The sequence below is a fragment of the Pseudonaja textilis genome, chromosome 2, assembly GCF_049901715.1.
Source record: "Pseudonaja textilis isolate UNSWEBS1 chromosome 2, rPseTex1.2, whole genome shotgun sequence".
Classification (NCBI taxonomy): domain Eukaryota; kingdom Metazoa; phylum Chordata; class Lepidosauria; order Squamata; family Elapidae; genus Pseudonaja; species Pseudonaja textilis.
Genome location: NC_141991.1, coordinates 164,290,256 through 164,306,258, shown reverse-complemented (window position 1 = coordinate 164,306,258; position 16,003 = coordinate 164,290,256). Strand labels below are relative to the sequence as shown.

General features: G+C 43.3%; 1 protein-coding gene and 1 long non-coding RNA gene across 2 annotated transcripts in view; one reads left to right on the top strand and one right to left on the bottom strand.

The window, feature by feature from the left end:
* Positions 1-12,966, bottom strand: part of LOC148127227 (uncharacterized) — a 51,302-nt gene extending 38,336 nt beyond the window's left edge. The window contains exon 1 of the long non-coding RNA XR_015741471.1: positions 12,686-12,966. This is a non-coding gene — a long non-coding RNA (uncharacterized LOC148127227). The remainder of the gene's footprint in view (positions 1-12,685) is intronic.
* A 1,040-nt stretch (positions 12,967-14,006) lies between these two features.
* FOXE1 (forkhead box E1) lies at positions 14,007-15,997 on the top strand. The gene has a single exon (XM_026712680.2). The coding sequence runs from the start codon at positions 14,772-14,774 to the stop codon at positions 15,849-15,851; it is 1,080 nt and encodes a 359-aa protein (XP_026568465.1). The 5' UTR covers positions 14,007-14,771; the 3' UTR covers positions 15,852-15,997.
* Positions 15,998-16,003: the final 6 nt, after the last annotated feature.

Below are 16,003 nucleotides of genomic sequence, written 5' to 3'. Positions count from 1 at the left end.
ATGAGCACCACCCCCTACAGTCAGCAACAATTACCAGAACAAAATCCACAGGGACTCCTTTCCTCCTTGCAATATAACATACAAGATAACATACAATGCAAAAAAGAAGAAGACAAGATAAATAAAGAACAAATAAAAATAAAGAAGGTGAATCCATATCAACACAGAAAAGCACACAGGCATTCCTTTAGTAACCATAATTAGGATCAGAGACTTGATTGTTTAAATGAAGTGGTTGTAGTTGAAAATCACATGACTGTGACTGTGCTTAGAATTTTACTTCAGCTTTCCTTTGCTTTACTGCGTCAGGAGGATAGGATCCCAGAGAGCTGGAGAGGAAGGGATTACAAGAGAATAAGCAGATACACAGTGGGGAATGTCATTGAAAGCAGTGTGCTGGCAGCACTGCTAGCTGTTTGCCCTCGCTCACATATGTGAGCAGTGAGCATCTTAGGAGGCAAAAGAAAGTCTTTAATGTGCAACTAATTGGGGTCTTGTCAATTTCAGGCAGCAGCCACAAGCAGTGCAGGCTTCTAATCAACTGAGGTCACAGTGTTGAACTTGTTAATTTGAGTTTAGGACTTTTTAGGGAAGTGCTGGGCTGTGAAGAAGAGCAGCTCAGAATTAGATTGTTTGTTTAGGCAATCCCTCTGCTTTGCCAGGGAGAAGGAAAAACAAGGATCAGGCACAGGACCACCAGTCCAAACTGACTATAATTGTGAACAATGACTGAGAAAGAGGGACAGCAACATAAAAGTGGACACTGGAAACTTACTTTTTCATCCCTGTCATATGTCCATGACATGGTCATTGTCCGAGGCAGTCATTAAAGAGACCCTAGCCACCCTAGCCAAGGTGGAAAAATTGAAAAAAAAAAAGAGAACAGTTCTAAAAAAAAATCAATTACTTTTCATAATTTCCCTATAATTGTAAAATCAAGAGCCTGAAAAAGCTCAGCTTTACAGTTGAACAAAGAGAATGAGATGGCCTAATAAGAAACAATGAGTGCACCTTTATAGCAGGGAGCTGCATTTTTTTCCAGCATTTGTCACTATCAAGAGCAAAAGGATATAGTGGGACCATCAGTGAGTGCACAGCCAACATCTTGTTTATTCCTTTTCACATCTCTGTGTTTTCTAATTGTGTATATGACTGTTTTATACATAGAATAAATTATTAAAGCCAGGTAAACATGCATATTTTCCTTCTTGCTTTGCATGCTGCTTTCCCAAAACTTAAAAGTTGCACCACCATTATTTGGCACATTGTCACCGCGTTTGAGTTGGCACAAATTCAGAAAACACAAAAGGAACACAAGAAAGGAACTGGAGACTGCATGTGCCTCACAGAATCAGACAGATTATAGGAGTTATCAGATAAATCTGTATTTATCTGAACATTAGGGTGTCATTTGAGTAGAAACCGAATAAGAAAATTGGCTGGTTAAAATGCTTGCAATTTACCAACATTATCCTAGATGAGGAGATTACTGTGGAATGTACACTATGAATTGGCAAAACACAAAATGTCATCTTCCACTGTAAAGGGATACTTCAGAAAGAAAGAAAAAGTTGGACTCTCATTCCTCAGACTGGGTGTTCTGTGCTATAGTATATGCTCAGGTTCAGGAGAAAATAGAAGATCCTTAGGGACGTTGTGGCCTAGCAGTTAAGATGCTGGATTTGTTGACCAGAAGGTTGGCAGTTCAAGACCCAAGCACCACATGACAGCGTGAGCTCCCATTCTTGCCCCAGCTTCTGCCAACTTAGCAGTTTGAAAGCATGCTAATTCAAGTAGATAAATAGATACTACTTCAGTGGGAAAGTAACAGCATTCTGTGCATCTCGGCATATAGTCATGCTGGCCACATAACCACAGAAGCTTCTTCGGACAAAGCTGTCTCACTCAGCTAAGAAGCAGAGATAAGCACTTCCCTAGAGTGGGACATGATTGGAAAGGGGAAACTTTTATCTTTACCTTAGAATAGGGATGAGGAACAATGTCCCTTTTATGACTTGTGACTTCAACTTTCAGAATTCCTCAACCAGCCATTCTGGCTCAGGAATTCTGTGAGTTGAAGTCCACAAGACATAAAATGGCCATTGTTCCCCACCCCTGCCTTAGTAAATCCCCGAAAAGCCACTGCATACTAATGCGTAACCTCTTTCATTGACAGCCTAAAGCTCCAAGCAGGGCCATCCCTCTACATCAAAACTAGAAGACATGAACCTCTCCAGAAGTTGCTGATTATCAACTTTCATCAGTTTTAACAAGCTAAGTCAAACTTTGCAATAATGGAATACAGTGTCTGATAACAGCACTGCCTTCAGACCCCACATTTTACTAGTACAATTTTCATTAAGATGGTCAGAAGAATTAAATAAACAGAGATAATCTACAAATTATAAGAAACTTGGACTTCTGAGAATTCTGTTACTTCTAGCATCTTCTAGAGTCAGCCAATCATTTTATTCCAAAACAACAGTAATGAGATTAGGCTTCACATTGCTTTAAAAGTGGTGATAAACAGAGAGATACTATAAAGTTAAAGGTTTCCTTGGCCAGATATGCCTGACTCTATGGAGTGATACTCAGTCTTCATTTCTTGGCCAAGGGAGCCAGCATTTTCTGAAGATTTTTTCCCTAGTCATGTCAATACTCCAAAGGTGCACAGAACACTTTTACCTTCCCACTGAAGTGGCACTTATTAATCTACTCACATTTGTATGCTTTCAAACTGCTAGGGGACCAGGAGCTGGGGCAAGGAAGGAGAACTCACCCCATCATGTGGCACTCGAATCTCAAACCCAGGCTGTCGGTTTTCCAGCTGACAAGTTTAGTATCTTTAACCACTGAGCCATTGTACCCTCTCAGAGATCCAATATAGTACTGTAAATCAATGATCCAGAGCCTGCTAAAGACACGTTTATGCCATTCATTTTTTTTTTCCGGTTAAGACTTAGCCATACAAGAGGCATTTTTCATGACAGAGCGGTGGTCTGGGTTTAGTGCTTTTTCCTATATGAAAGTAAATTAATGCTATCTGTATTTACTTGAGGAAATACTTCCCTTTGGTGATTCAACATTCTTTGGGAAGTAGTATTGCTCCTCCATTTCAGTCATCCCATTGGTTGTTCATCAATAATACCCAAGCCAAACAACAACAAAATACAATCAGCACCAGACTTATAAAGACTTATAAAGCTCCCCTTCAGTCACTACACTCATTGCAATACAAGCAGTCCACATTCAAATCTTGTTTTTTCATTTTCTTAACAAAACCAGAGAACGTTATAAAACTATTAAGCTTCAGCAGCTTTACCTATGCATTCACCCTTTCTTTTAAAAGTCCCAAATTCTCCCCAAATGAAATAAAAATAAAAAGTCCTGCCCTATTCCTTTGATCATGTCACTGTCCCACCTGACCCTTGAATTTTGTCAACAAAAAATTAAGAAATAAAATCTTGGTCCCTGTGATTCTTGGAAAGAAGTATAGTCTCTGAATAGAGAAGTCACTTGATGAGGCTACAATAATTAATTGGCTGTGCTAGTTTCTATGGTAGAATTATGTGGGGATTCTGCAATAACATTCCTATTTTTTTAATATCACGGCTTTTTCTCCTTTCTTGAAAATAATCCATCAAGAAGGGGAAATGGAGTAGCTCCACCATATCTGTTAATACCAGGAGCCTTCCATCTGAATTCTGCAAGTATGTTTACTCAAGGTTACAGAATAACACCTATTATAGGTAGTCCTCAATTTACAACCACAAATGAGCTCGACAACTTCTATGGCTAAGCAAGGCAGTTGTTAAGTGAATCTTGCCCATTTTAAAATCTTTTTGCCATGGTTGTTAAGCAAATCTCTACAGTTATTAAGTGAATCTCGCAGTCTTTAAGCAAATCCAGCTGTCAACCATCCAACCATCGAACCCAAGAAAAGTAGGCGCTCTCAGGAACTTTGAAATCCCAAAACCAAAACTGTATTGGAGACACCATTTCGGTACTGAAGAATCAAAACCAACTCTGGTTTTTCCCGTGCAAGGCATGTATAGTTAAACCATAGCCTCTGTCCGCCCCATCCTTGATTCTCACATTGTTCAATTATGAATTGTCCTTTTGTTTTGAGAAGTGTTCATTTTTATGTTGGACATCTGCAGTCAGAGGCCTTGGTGGGTTCTTGGCTCTCATGGTCTGTCTCTGGCTCATCAGCATTCCTTCTCTCTTTCTCTCTCCTCCCCAATTCTTTGGCAAGTTGAATAGCAAAAAAAGACTTAAACGTTTCAAAAGTGGTTCAACCTTTTCCCGTTGACTTGTCAGAAGCTCCCCAGGAAGGTTGCAAATAACAAAATCCAGGACACTGCAACATTGTAAACACTACAGGTTGCCAAGCACCTGAAGTTTGATCATCTGACTGTGGGGTTGTTGCAACGGTCATAAGTGTGAGAACCGGTTGTTAGTGCTGCTGTAACTTTGAACAATCATTACATGAAATGGTTATAAGCGAGGACTTCCTGCAGTTCTGCTCAACCTTGTTGAAGCACCCTTGATCTGGAAAATGAAATTCATTGAGGCATAACAGGGATTCTCACTGAAACCAACGCAGAACCTCCAAGACGGGGAGTATCCAGACTGTTCCTGTTTCCTGGTCCCAACGTTGCACTTGTGCAACTCCACCTCAGGCCCCATTTCTTCGTCATGTTAGAATATGATGGAGCACACAAGGAACTGGATTTTATATATACACTGCCTTGAATTCTGTGTTGAATGATATTCCTGCGTAAATACTCATGGCATAACAAGAACCATAGACGGCACTCTGCTCTGTGGCCATGCCATTGCCTTGAGCCATACAGGAAGTGGAAGCTGGCCACCTCTGACTAAGTAAGAACGACATGCAAAACAGCTCGCTGGATTAGATCTGCTGGATTCCTTACAAGTACCTATCAGTAGTGTTGAAAATCCAGCTCAGGTTGCAGCTCACACAAAGAATTTGGGCCAGTCTGCCGAAAGCTGAGAGAAAATTCCCCCCAACCCCACAAAAAGAGCAATGGACTGCAGTAAAATCTTGGGTGGTTTGCAGGAGATTGAATGAAACAGAGAAGATAGAGAGAAGATAGAATTCATTATTGGCCAAGTGTGATTGGACACACAGGGAATTTATCTTGGCGTAATACTCTCTGTATACATAAAAGAAAAGATACATTCGTCAAGAGTCGCGAATCATAAAGTACACACTTAATTATAGTTATTGGGTACAATAAGCAATCAATCATATAGCTGCCTCACAATCAACAGGCTTGGGAAAAAAATTCATCCCAAAACTCTTCCTTTGTGAAACTGTCTCTCTGCTTTGCTTCTCCCAAGCCACATTACCATCCTGGGAAGAAGAAAGGCGAAGCCTTCTTCAGTTCATGTACACATGCAGTGTTTTGGCAAAAATCTGAGAACCTTTTCCCAGTGTCTTTTTCCTAGGATTTTCTTTCTTTCTCTCTTTCCCTCTCTCTCTCTCTCTCTCTCTCTCTTTCTTTCTTTCTTTCTTTCTATCTTTCTTTCTTTCCTTCCTCCCTCCCTCCTCCCTCCCTAATTTCCATTTAAAATTAGAATTCTCACAACAGGGTAATATAAGAGCAGGGGGGGAAAAATCAATATTTACAACTAACGTGATTAAACTTTAGTTATTGCATTGCCACACTCTATAAGGGGCACTTCCAGCATTTTTGGAGAAGGTAAGCAAAAAGATAAAAGCTCAGTTAAATGTAGTTTACTTCTAGGGTTGGGGCCAATGAAAAACAGTGGCTCTAAATCACAAAAATAAAGCTGATCCAGGATTAATTTTAAAAGGGTATTAAAATAGACCCTCTTCCATTTTTTGTCTCTGAATCATACTGCTAACTCTGTGGGCCTTAATTCTAATTAATCTGACACAGGATGACACCATTAATCTCTTACTTCCCTCTCCTTGTAAATAAAATACAGGGTGTTTTTTTAAATGTAGAGGTATGTAAAACATTAACAAGACCCTTTTAAAAAAAACACATTTAATGTTACCTACATAAGATAAAATGACCTCTTGGTTTTGTAATAATGACCTTCCTTCCTCACCTCCAGGAGAGATTCATATATATCTATTATTCTAATAATATAGTATTATTCAATTGCTTTGTATTATTGATGAAGAGAAATCTTGGTCATCCTTTTTTGTGCCTTCAAGGCAGTTTTAAACTCCTGGTGACTGCCTGGACTAGTTCCTGCAGTTTCCTTTGCCAGGTTTTTCATTTTCTCATGTTATTATTTCTAACATTATTTCATATTATTATACTTCTGTTAATAATCTAAGAAAGAAGATGAAAACTAATAGAAAGTGGTACAGAATAAGAGAAAGCAAAATAATCAGAGTCAAAGAAAATGCTAAGGTGCAAAAACAAAGAAAGATAAAAAGATGCAAAGACGTAGCTTTCAATCTTCTTTACAGCAGTTATAAATACATGTATCAATTTTGCTCTTTGGTTGCAACATAGCCATATTTTTTTCCTATAATCTATTCTTTCTAATCATCAAAACTATAAATCATAAATTGCTTTTTTCTCCGTTTCATGCAAAATTCTATAAGGGGTTTCCAGTCAGCAATAAATGTTGATATTCTCTTTTCTTTGAGCAAAGGGATAAATTTGGCCACTTCAGCAAATTCTGATATCCTCACCAACCTTCTCTCCATTGTGGGTAGCATCAAATCTTTCCATCTTTGTGCAAATAATAACCTTGCTGCATTTATCATTTATGAAACCAATGTTCCACAACATTTCTCTTACTTTTTGCCCATCAGTCTTATAAGAAAAAACCTCTGGTTTCGATTCTATATTAATCTTTAAAATCCTTTGAATTAGTGTAAGTATTTGAATCCAAAACTTTCTGGCATTTTTACTTGTGAAGTTTTCAGAAATGGTTTGCCATTGCTTACTTCCTTGGGCTGAGAGAGAGTGATTGGCTCAAAGCGCCCAGCTGTATCTAAGGCAGGTCTAAAACTCACAATCTCCCAGTTTCTAACTTAATGTCCTAACCTTCTCCCTATCTAGTTGTATTTCTCCAGATCTTTACAAGGGCGAAGCCTTCTTATGAAAACTGGGGGCTCTCCTTGTGCTTTTCTTTGTTGTGAAAAGTTATGTCATGTTTTTAATGTCTATAGAGATTCTCAGTCATCCAGGTCTTGTCCCAAAGGTGCTACAGGAACTTGAAAAAGCATTTTGGATGTGAAGTGAAATGTTTTCAAAGGAAAAAAAAATCAAGAAAGTCCAATAGCCTTTTGGAAATAGCACTTTTGGGACAATGTTTAAAAGGATGGGATGTATGAAATTTGAAAGAGATACATTTCTTAAACTATAAGAAGTTTAAGAACTCTTCTTAAACTGTCAGAAGTTTAAGAACTCAATTCTGTGAGAATTAACTCGTTCTGTGAGAATTGAATGCTAGAGTCGAAATGCAAGAGGCAGTGATGGAAGGACAGGAATAGCCACCTCTGTTTTCAACGAGCTTTTAAACTTCAAAAAGAAAGCACTCCTCTGGGATGATTATGTGGGCCAGTGAAGAAGACTCAGCAGTAGTAATTAATAGTCATTTTAAAAAATCCCCTGGCAAATGAGCTGTATTGAGAATTAGATTTCAGACAAAAGAACAATAAATCCTTCTCCAAAAAAAAGAGAGAGGTTTCAGATTGGGAAGTAAAGCTAATTGCATCCACTTATTCGAGAGATTGGTATCTTCTTCATTGTCATTTTTGGTTCAATGAAATCCTTGCAAATCCAGGTCCTTTGGTTGCTAATGAATGGAAGAAGGAAGGAGGGGGGGGAGAGGGTAGTCCAGCAGACGAGGGTGATGCTTGAGATTCCCAAAACAGAGAAAAATGGGATTCTTTGAAGAAGAAATTCTTTTAAATAATGTTAAGCAGGTGGGTTGGAGGAAACGAACGTTTTATCAAATAACTAACAGACGGCAGCCAGCATTATTTTGAGTGCCCCTTTATAAGTACAGATATGAGATACACAGAGGGCCTCAAAAACACATTTCCTTTTTTTTCTTTCCCCACCCGGTAAGGGGACAAAAAACCCTGGATGCGATCTGAAAAGCCAACTTCAAACTAAACTTCCCCCGTACAGGACGTTTGAAGCCGTTCCCTTCTCTGGAGGGACCTAATTCCAGCGAAAATAGTTTTAGGCGGAATGCAATTTGGGGGGAGGAAGCGAGGGGCTTCCTTAGATTCATCTTTTCCTAAGGAATTTACGCGACAGTGAGATCCTTTCTTAAAGCAACCAGTCATTTGAGATTGTGGGTGGGTGGAAGATACCCCAAAGGAAAGACATGCCAGCATTATTTTGAGTGCCACGTTTATAAGTACGGATATGAGATACACAGAGGGCCTCAAGAACACATTTCCTTTTTTTTTTCTTTCCCCACTGCAGGTGCGAAGGAGCTCGGCGGGGCTCTAGACTAGCTTAGTCGCTCGATTGGAAGACTCCGATCAGGAATGAATTCGTTCTCTTTCCCCACTTTCCTTCTCCGAAAAGAAAAAGGCCCACGAAACCCATTTCCTTTCCTCCCTCGGCCATTCCGCTAAAGCCTTTAGCCGGGATTCCGCAGGGAGCACAAGAACCAAAGGTTTAGGCGTTTTTTCCGCCGCTGGAGACGCCTCTAGACTAGCAGCACGACTGACTACATACAGCCCTTGTAGGGTGACGGGCTGGGTGGGTGGGTGGGTGGTGGTGGAGAGTCAGCAGGGTGGGGCATCCCCCCATTCCCCTAGAGACAACCCCAACCCAAACAAGTTCAACTGGCAAGAGAAAGAGGTCCGAGGCGTCTTGGCGTCTAAGTAACCCCGCTACCCCCCCAATTCCGGAGATCGTCGGATTTTTGTTCCCAGCTGCAGGGCGCTGATGATCCGGATCGGGCAGCTCCTGGCGTCCGGATCGCAACCTTCCTTTGCCTATTTTTCCGTGTGTGTGTTTGTGTGTGTGTGTGTCCCGACCGAGAGTACAAACGCTTCTTCGAAGAGCCGCTCCGGGAGCGCCCGAGTCCCCCACCTTCAAATCCCGAAGGCGGCTGATACCTGCACAGCCACGTGGGCTCAAAGAAACATTCGCAGTAAAATCGGTGTTTTGTTTGTTTGTTTGTTTTGTTCCCGAGGCTTGTTTATACAAGAGAGGCACACAAACTTCAAACCCAGGAAAGCAAACCTTTTTTTTTTTAAAACCCCCTCCCTTGTGCACACAGGGGGAGAGAGGGAAGTAGGGGTGGGGGAAGAAATGTGATTTTTGTCGGCAATAAATCTGGAGCTTTGCCTTTTTTTTTCTTGTCCTGGAAAGGGATTTTTTGTTTTTTCCCCCGGTCGTTTCTTGCAAGGACGCTTTTGGCTGTCTCTGGGTTGCGTTTGTATTGGTTATTGGTCTTTGGGTCTCAGGACGTGTGTTTGAGAAGCGTTTTTCGATCTTACCGCGAACGAATCTCGGCTTATTTATAGTTCTATTAGCGAAATAACGGGGGCAAAACGCGGCTCCGACCCCCCTGCCAGCGATCGGAGGCAGAGAAGACGGGAAAACGCTCGAAAAGGCCAAAGAACTGGCGAGGGGAAGGGAGGGGGAGCTGTCGGAGGAGTTTGGTTTTCAAACTGGAGCGATTAAATATTTCCCGTGGAGTATATACACTGGACGGGCTCGATGCAACTCCAATATATGTATATATTATTATTTTTATTTTGCTCTCTGCAAAATCAACTTTACAGAACGATCCGCCCCACTTTGCCCACTGGAGAGTTGGAGCGATCCCGCTCTCCTAAATACGTTTGTCGGGTTGCAATTGTGGACTTCCACGAGCCTGATGATTCTCCGTAGGAAGTGGGGCGCGGACTTTCAGTGGCCCGACTCTTCCAGAATGTCCTATTAACATCGGCAAGAACCAGACAAAAAATTTTTTTTTCTGAATATTGGAATATTGTCTTAGAATCTGGAATAAAGTACCGATCAAGTCAGGTGCGTCCGTGAGCTTCTGAAGAGCTCACTTTATGAATAGCTTCAATCCAATAGATGCAACAGAGACTTTAAGGTAAATGGGCTTCTACCAAGGACTGCATAGATGAAATTCACCACCAACCAAAAGAAAATCTGGATTTATGAAGCACTGTTTGATAAAGTCTGGTTTACACGGAGTTAAATCTGACACTTATCCAAATGCGAGACTTCTATTTTGTGCCATGATTTTTATCCAATGAACACTACACTCGCCCACCACCCCACCCTAAATAATCCGCAAAAATTGTCTCTTTTTTTTTTTAATGGTGCAGGCTTCTCCTTCCTTAGAGCCTGTGAATTAACTTCTTTCTATCTTACCTGGCTATACCTGCCCAAAAGTTGATGTAGTTGATGGGTCCAGAATTAGAATGAACTAATTCTTGGGTTAGTTACATTATCTTTGATTTAAAACTAGTTGAAGGTTCATAATAAATTAGTTAAATCTCAGATTATCCCAGTAAAAGGCTACTTATATATTGAATTAATTCACATGAAACATATTAAAATACTTCAGATTTGCTGTTCAAGACTACTGTAATATTGAAAATGGTGCCTTGCAAGTAGGCGGCATAGAATTCAGTAAATCAGCTGATCGTTGGCAATGTTTTACACTTGAGGCAAATCCCACTAAAATTGGCAATTTGGATCAGAAAAAGCAAGAAAATTCTGGAAAACTCCTAAGCAGATTGCTTAGAAAAATCAGACGTTCTGGCCCAGTGAAAGAAGTTCCTTTCTGGCCTATCAGTTTTCTTATAGATCATTGTGATTTTGCATTGCAACCCTAACACGTTTTCACTATTACGTTCTCATAAAGGAAAATCAGTCTGGTTCCACTGAAATACGTGCCCCTGAGCCACTATGTCCGATCTGTGGCTTCCTTAGGGAATCATCAATCATGAAATGAGAATACCTGATAAAAAAAAAGAGAATGTCACAAATTGCTGTTGCTAGCGCACTATGCCTAATACGAAGAACTAATTTAATTAATAGCGAATGTAGTTATTCAAGTGTGAGATAAGGATTGGAGAGAACTCTGTTTAAATTCCTGCTGAATGTCTCCGCAAATTGTAGGCTCTCATTCAGGTTATTGGGATTCAGTGGCAATGAAGCTTTTGCATGATTGCTATGTAAAGTACATAGCTCTGCCCATGTAATTAAAAAAACACAAATTCACACAAATTCATCTTTACCATTTAGTATAATGGCCTGCTGCATAGGGATGATGAAAGGTATTTGCACAGCACAGAGGTTGGAAAAATGTTGCTGTTTGGATTGCAAAGTTAAACACGGTGGCTTTGCTTCATTGTAAATATATTGCTCTTACTGATCTCCTTCTGTTTTTATAGCCGTTCTTTTTGATTGCTTTATCTACTAGCTTGTTATTCTTGTTGTGTTTTTTGATGCATTGTTGGGCTTGTTTATATTGTGTTTCATTATCTTTGCATTAGCAGCTTTCAACCAGGCAAGGAACATTGCCCTTTAACCATTTTAAAGAACATATATTTACACAGGAGTATTATAATTCTGCCATCTATACATGTCTATTCAAATTTAAGCCATCAAATGAGCTTACACCATTCAGTATACTTTACCTGCACATTAATCCAGGAATCCTTATAATAACTTTGCAGGGGCTAATCTGATTCACACCTCAGCCTCTTAGGCACCAGAGGGTTTTAGGTCTTTGGGTCAATTTGCTCATTCTAGTTGGGTTCACATGCTGTTCTGATGGCTTGGAATGAGAGGGTTCCAATTCACCCTTTCACATCCTAGCCCAGTTGAATCCTATTTAAACAGGAGAGAAAGTGAGAATTGTGCAGTTTATTTACCGAAAGGAGTAAGGCACAACCAGAGTTTATATTTCCAACACTCACATTGAAATGCTTTTACTGGAGTTTACCAAGCATGTGGTTTGATTGCTATGAACCGTTCAGTCGTATGTGGTTTTGCTATTCTTGTAACCTGATTTGGATGTTATGGTTGCAAAGAAACGTAAATATTTGTACAATTCTTTTCAATTAGGTGATGGGACAGCTTCTCCTAGAAAGCCAAGGTTTGAAGTCCTCACCATGCGACTGTTGGCCTCATCTGCTTATAAAATGGGAAATTCCTTTTTTCAAATTTCATAAATGAACTCTTTTCTACAGTTCTTCTCTCACCCTCTTTCAAAACTGCACATGACAATGGATGTTATGGTAAAAGATGGTAAGGTATACTTTCTTTTATGTGCGCGGAAACATCAATTTCACTGGATTGTATCCCCCCTACACAAATCTCTTATTAAAAAGATTGGGAGAAAGGTGTGTATGTGTGTCTTCTTCCTTTGCACCATTTGGGATTTTATAAATTGAAACTATGTCCTAATAATTGTTATGATTATTTCAATTCAATTTCAAATGAAGTTCTTCTACAGGGAAGATGCTGGCAACTCCACTATTAATCAGCTTTCCTTTAATTGAAACTAAACCTTAAATAAAAAAGATTATTGTGCATTGGACAAATTCTGCGGCCTCACACACCAAATCAGGCACCCAATCCCTGAAAACGGTAGGGAAACTGAGTCCAGAACCAGAAAGGAGACATTCCCATTCCTCCAACAGGTGAGAAAGAGAGAAATACTTGCTTACCTATGCCCTGATCCATTTTGGTTTCTCTTGAAAAGGCCGACATAGAGACACCCTTGCAGCTACCCTGCTGGCCTGACCTCAGCAACTGAGACTGAGTTGGTTAAAGCAATCAGTTGTGGAAGGCCTGATCAAGAAGTTGCAGGGGAACAGAAGGGCTGCTCAGCAAACAAGAGAAGAGTGTCTATTCAGGTCCACTAAATTCAGTGAGGCTGAATATTTCAGATAAGTAGATGCAAGGCTGTTGGCCTAAGGTTTCATATATCACTGCACACTAATTTGGTTATAATCCTGCTGAGCAGTCAGGCACATTTCACAGAGAAATACAGGCAGCTTTTCTAGTTTCCCTGCTGTGATATGCTGTGTTAGGAATCCGAGATCCCCCCACTAGTGAAAGGGGGCCACCATCCTCCCCATTTGGTACAGCATCTTCTAAATCAAGCCCCCCCCCCCCCAAAAAAAAGCAACAAGGGTGGGATGGAATTCTGTAGACAGACACGAACAAGCAAGCTAACTATCTCAGCCTCCTGGCTCCTTCCAGTGCAAAAGGAACCTTATTTATTGGGGAAATGTATTTATTGGGGAAATGTATATGGCTACCCATTTGCTCACAGTGATTCTGGGCGGCTTACAGGCAGTAAAAATACAGTATAAAAGGCAGTAAAAATGCAATATAAAATACAGCATACAAGGCATTAAAATACAGTACAAAAGGCATTAAAATACAGTATAAAAGGCATTAATATACAATATAAAACAGTATAAAAGGCATTAAAATACAGTATAAAATACAGCATAAAAGGCATTAAAATACAGTATAAAAGGCATTAAAATACAATATAAAATACAGTATAAAAGGCATTAATATACAGTATCAAACACAGTATAAAAGGCGGTAAAAATATAGTATAAAAATAAATAAATAAAATATATAAAATCCATCCCATCCACCCTCCCCAGCGACAACACACAATCCACAAGATGGGCCACTTGATGGGCTTTTTTTTTTTTTTGGCTGCAACATGCGGGGAAATTGTCCCCTCAATGTCCCGCTGCTTGAGAGGGCAGCATCCCACTCCCATGACCCTCGACCCGCCCCAAGAAGGCCCCACAGAGCTCCTTTCACCAGGTTTTGCCATGGACGCCCACGGGTGGCTGTCACTAACTTGAGGCGTCTCTCGGCTGGGCTCTTCTAAGGCGGGGAAACCTTGGCAGCCGGGCTCGCCCGCTCTTCTTCCCGACGGCATAACCCCTCCCGGTTCCTGCCCGCCCTGGGCCAGGCCCCTCCCTCCACAAACCCTCTTAGCAAAGCCCTGTGGGTTTGCTGCGCCCCCGGCATTCTCAGGAGAAGCTGCTCGGGCAAGCTTGTCTCCACCCGTCCCTTTAAGGCACGACTGCTGGAAGGTGCTTAGCTGCAGAGAGAGAGCGCAAGCAGCTCCAGAGGGTAACTGGCCTCCTGCTGCAAGGTGGGCAAGGTGCGCCCGGTGCTCTTCCAGAGGCGGTTGAAAGAAGCGGGGATCTCAAGTCCTCCCCTACAAGCGTTCTCCGTAGCGCCTCTAATCTCCAGCCTCGGAGGAGCGACGTCTTCGGAGGTCGTTTCCCGCCGGGTCGTCCCGTCGCTTCTCTCCATCGCTGGAACCCGGCAGGTATTTCGGGACCGCTTCTCCCCTCCCGAATCCAGGAAACCCCCCCGACGTTTCGCTTGAGCCGACAAGCCATGGATGGTCTGAAGGCGCGTTGCCATGCCGGTCCTCGAAGGTCGGCTTCGTTTTAGGTCTGCCGGGCATCGCGGAGTTAGGCTGCCCAGGAGGTTGAAGGTTCTTGGGGGGATCATCATCGCCCGAGATTTCTCCCAGAAGTTCTCCAGCCCCGGCGCCCAAACGCAGAGGACTCCGCAGCTGCTCTCTTCGCAATCCCACCGGCACTCGCGCTCGTAGATCCTGAGATCCAGAGCGAGGCCGGGGCTGCTTTGAAGATACTCCTCCGGACGTCAGCCAGGGACAGCGAGGCTGGCGCACCCCAGTCCTCGAAGTTGCCCGTTGATTGCCTGCAACCTGCATCGCCGTCGGAGGCGGAGGCAGAGCGTGAGATGACGGCCGAAAGCCCTCAGCCGACGGGTTGCGCGGTCAGCCGGCCCGACGCCGAGGCCGAAGCCGCCTCCAGGCTTCCCGCGCTGGTGAAGATGGAGCCGGCAGCCCCAGGAGAGGCCCTGGAGCCGGAGCCGTCGGAAGAAGACGTGGGGGCGATGGGAGGTTCGCGGCCTATCGGACGCCGCAGGAAACGGCCGGTCCAGCGCGGGAAACCCCCGTACAGCTACATCGCGCTCATCGCCATGGCCATCGCGCACTCTCCGGAGCGCCGCTTGACCCTGGGCGGCATCTACCGCTTCATCACCGAACGCTTCCCCTTCTACCGCGACGGGCCCCGCAAGTGGCAGAACAGCATCCGCCACAACCTCACGCTCAACGACTGCTTCGTTAAGGTGCCCCGAGAGCCCGGCCGGCCGGGCAAAGGCAGCTACTGGGCCCTCGACCCTCACGCCCGCGACATGTTCGAGAGCGGCAGCTTCTTGCGCCGCAGGAAGCGCTTCAAGCGTAGCGACCTTTCCACTTATCCCGCCTACATGCACGAGGCGCCGGCCCAGCCCGTCGGGCCTTCGCTGAGCTCGGCCTACGCCCCTCCTGCTGCTCTCTGCTACCCTTCCCAGTCGCCCCTCTTCAGCCTGGGGCCCCTCATGGCCCAGCCGAGCCCGGAGCTGGTGCAGCAGCATAACGTGGACATAAACTCCTCTCCTAGCAATGCCTGCTCCTTTGCGGCCTCCGCTGCTTACTCCAACCAAGCCTGCACCGCAGCCTCTGGCCTAGGCAGGCCCCACAACACCATGCCTTACTCTTACGCCATCCCCAGTGCCCAGCAGCTCCAGGTTAACCAAAGCTCTTATTCCCAGAGCAGCAACAGTAACCTCTTTGGGGCTTCTGCCCGTCTAGGAGTGCCTACCTCACCCCCCATCACTAATGACACCATGGATTTCTATGGCAGGATGTCGCCTAGCTCCTACAGCTCTTTGGCTCACGGGTACAATGCCAGTGGACAGCTCAGTAGTCCCGGAGCCTACCTGCGCCACACCACTTACCCCAGTAACATGGAAAGGTTCGTTTCGGCCATCTGAAGCCAAGGAGGAACTCTGTTGGGGGGCTGGAAGAGAGCAGGGCAGGGCAGGGGGAGGGTGAGACCTACGGTTGTATTACCTTCCCCTTGGGCTTAGATCACCATCGTGAGCATGTTACCCTGCCCCGGCAGGAGGTTTGTGGCGTTCATTCG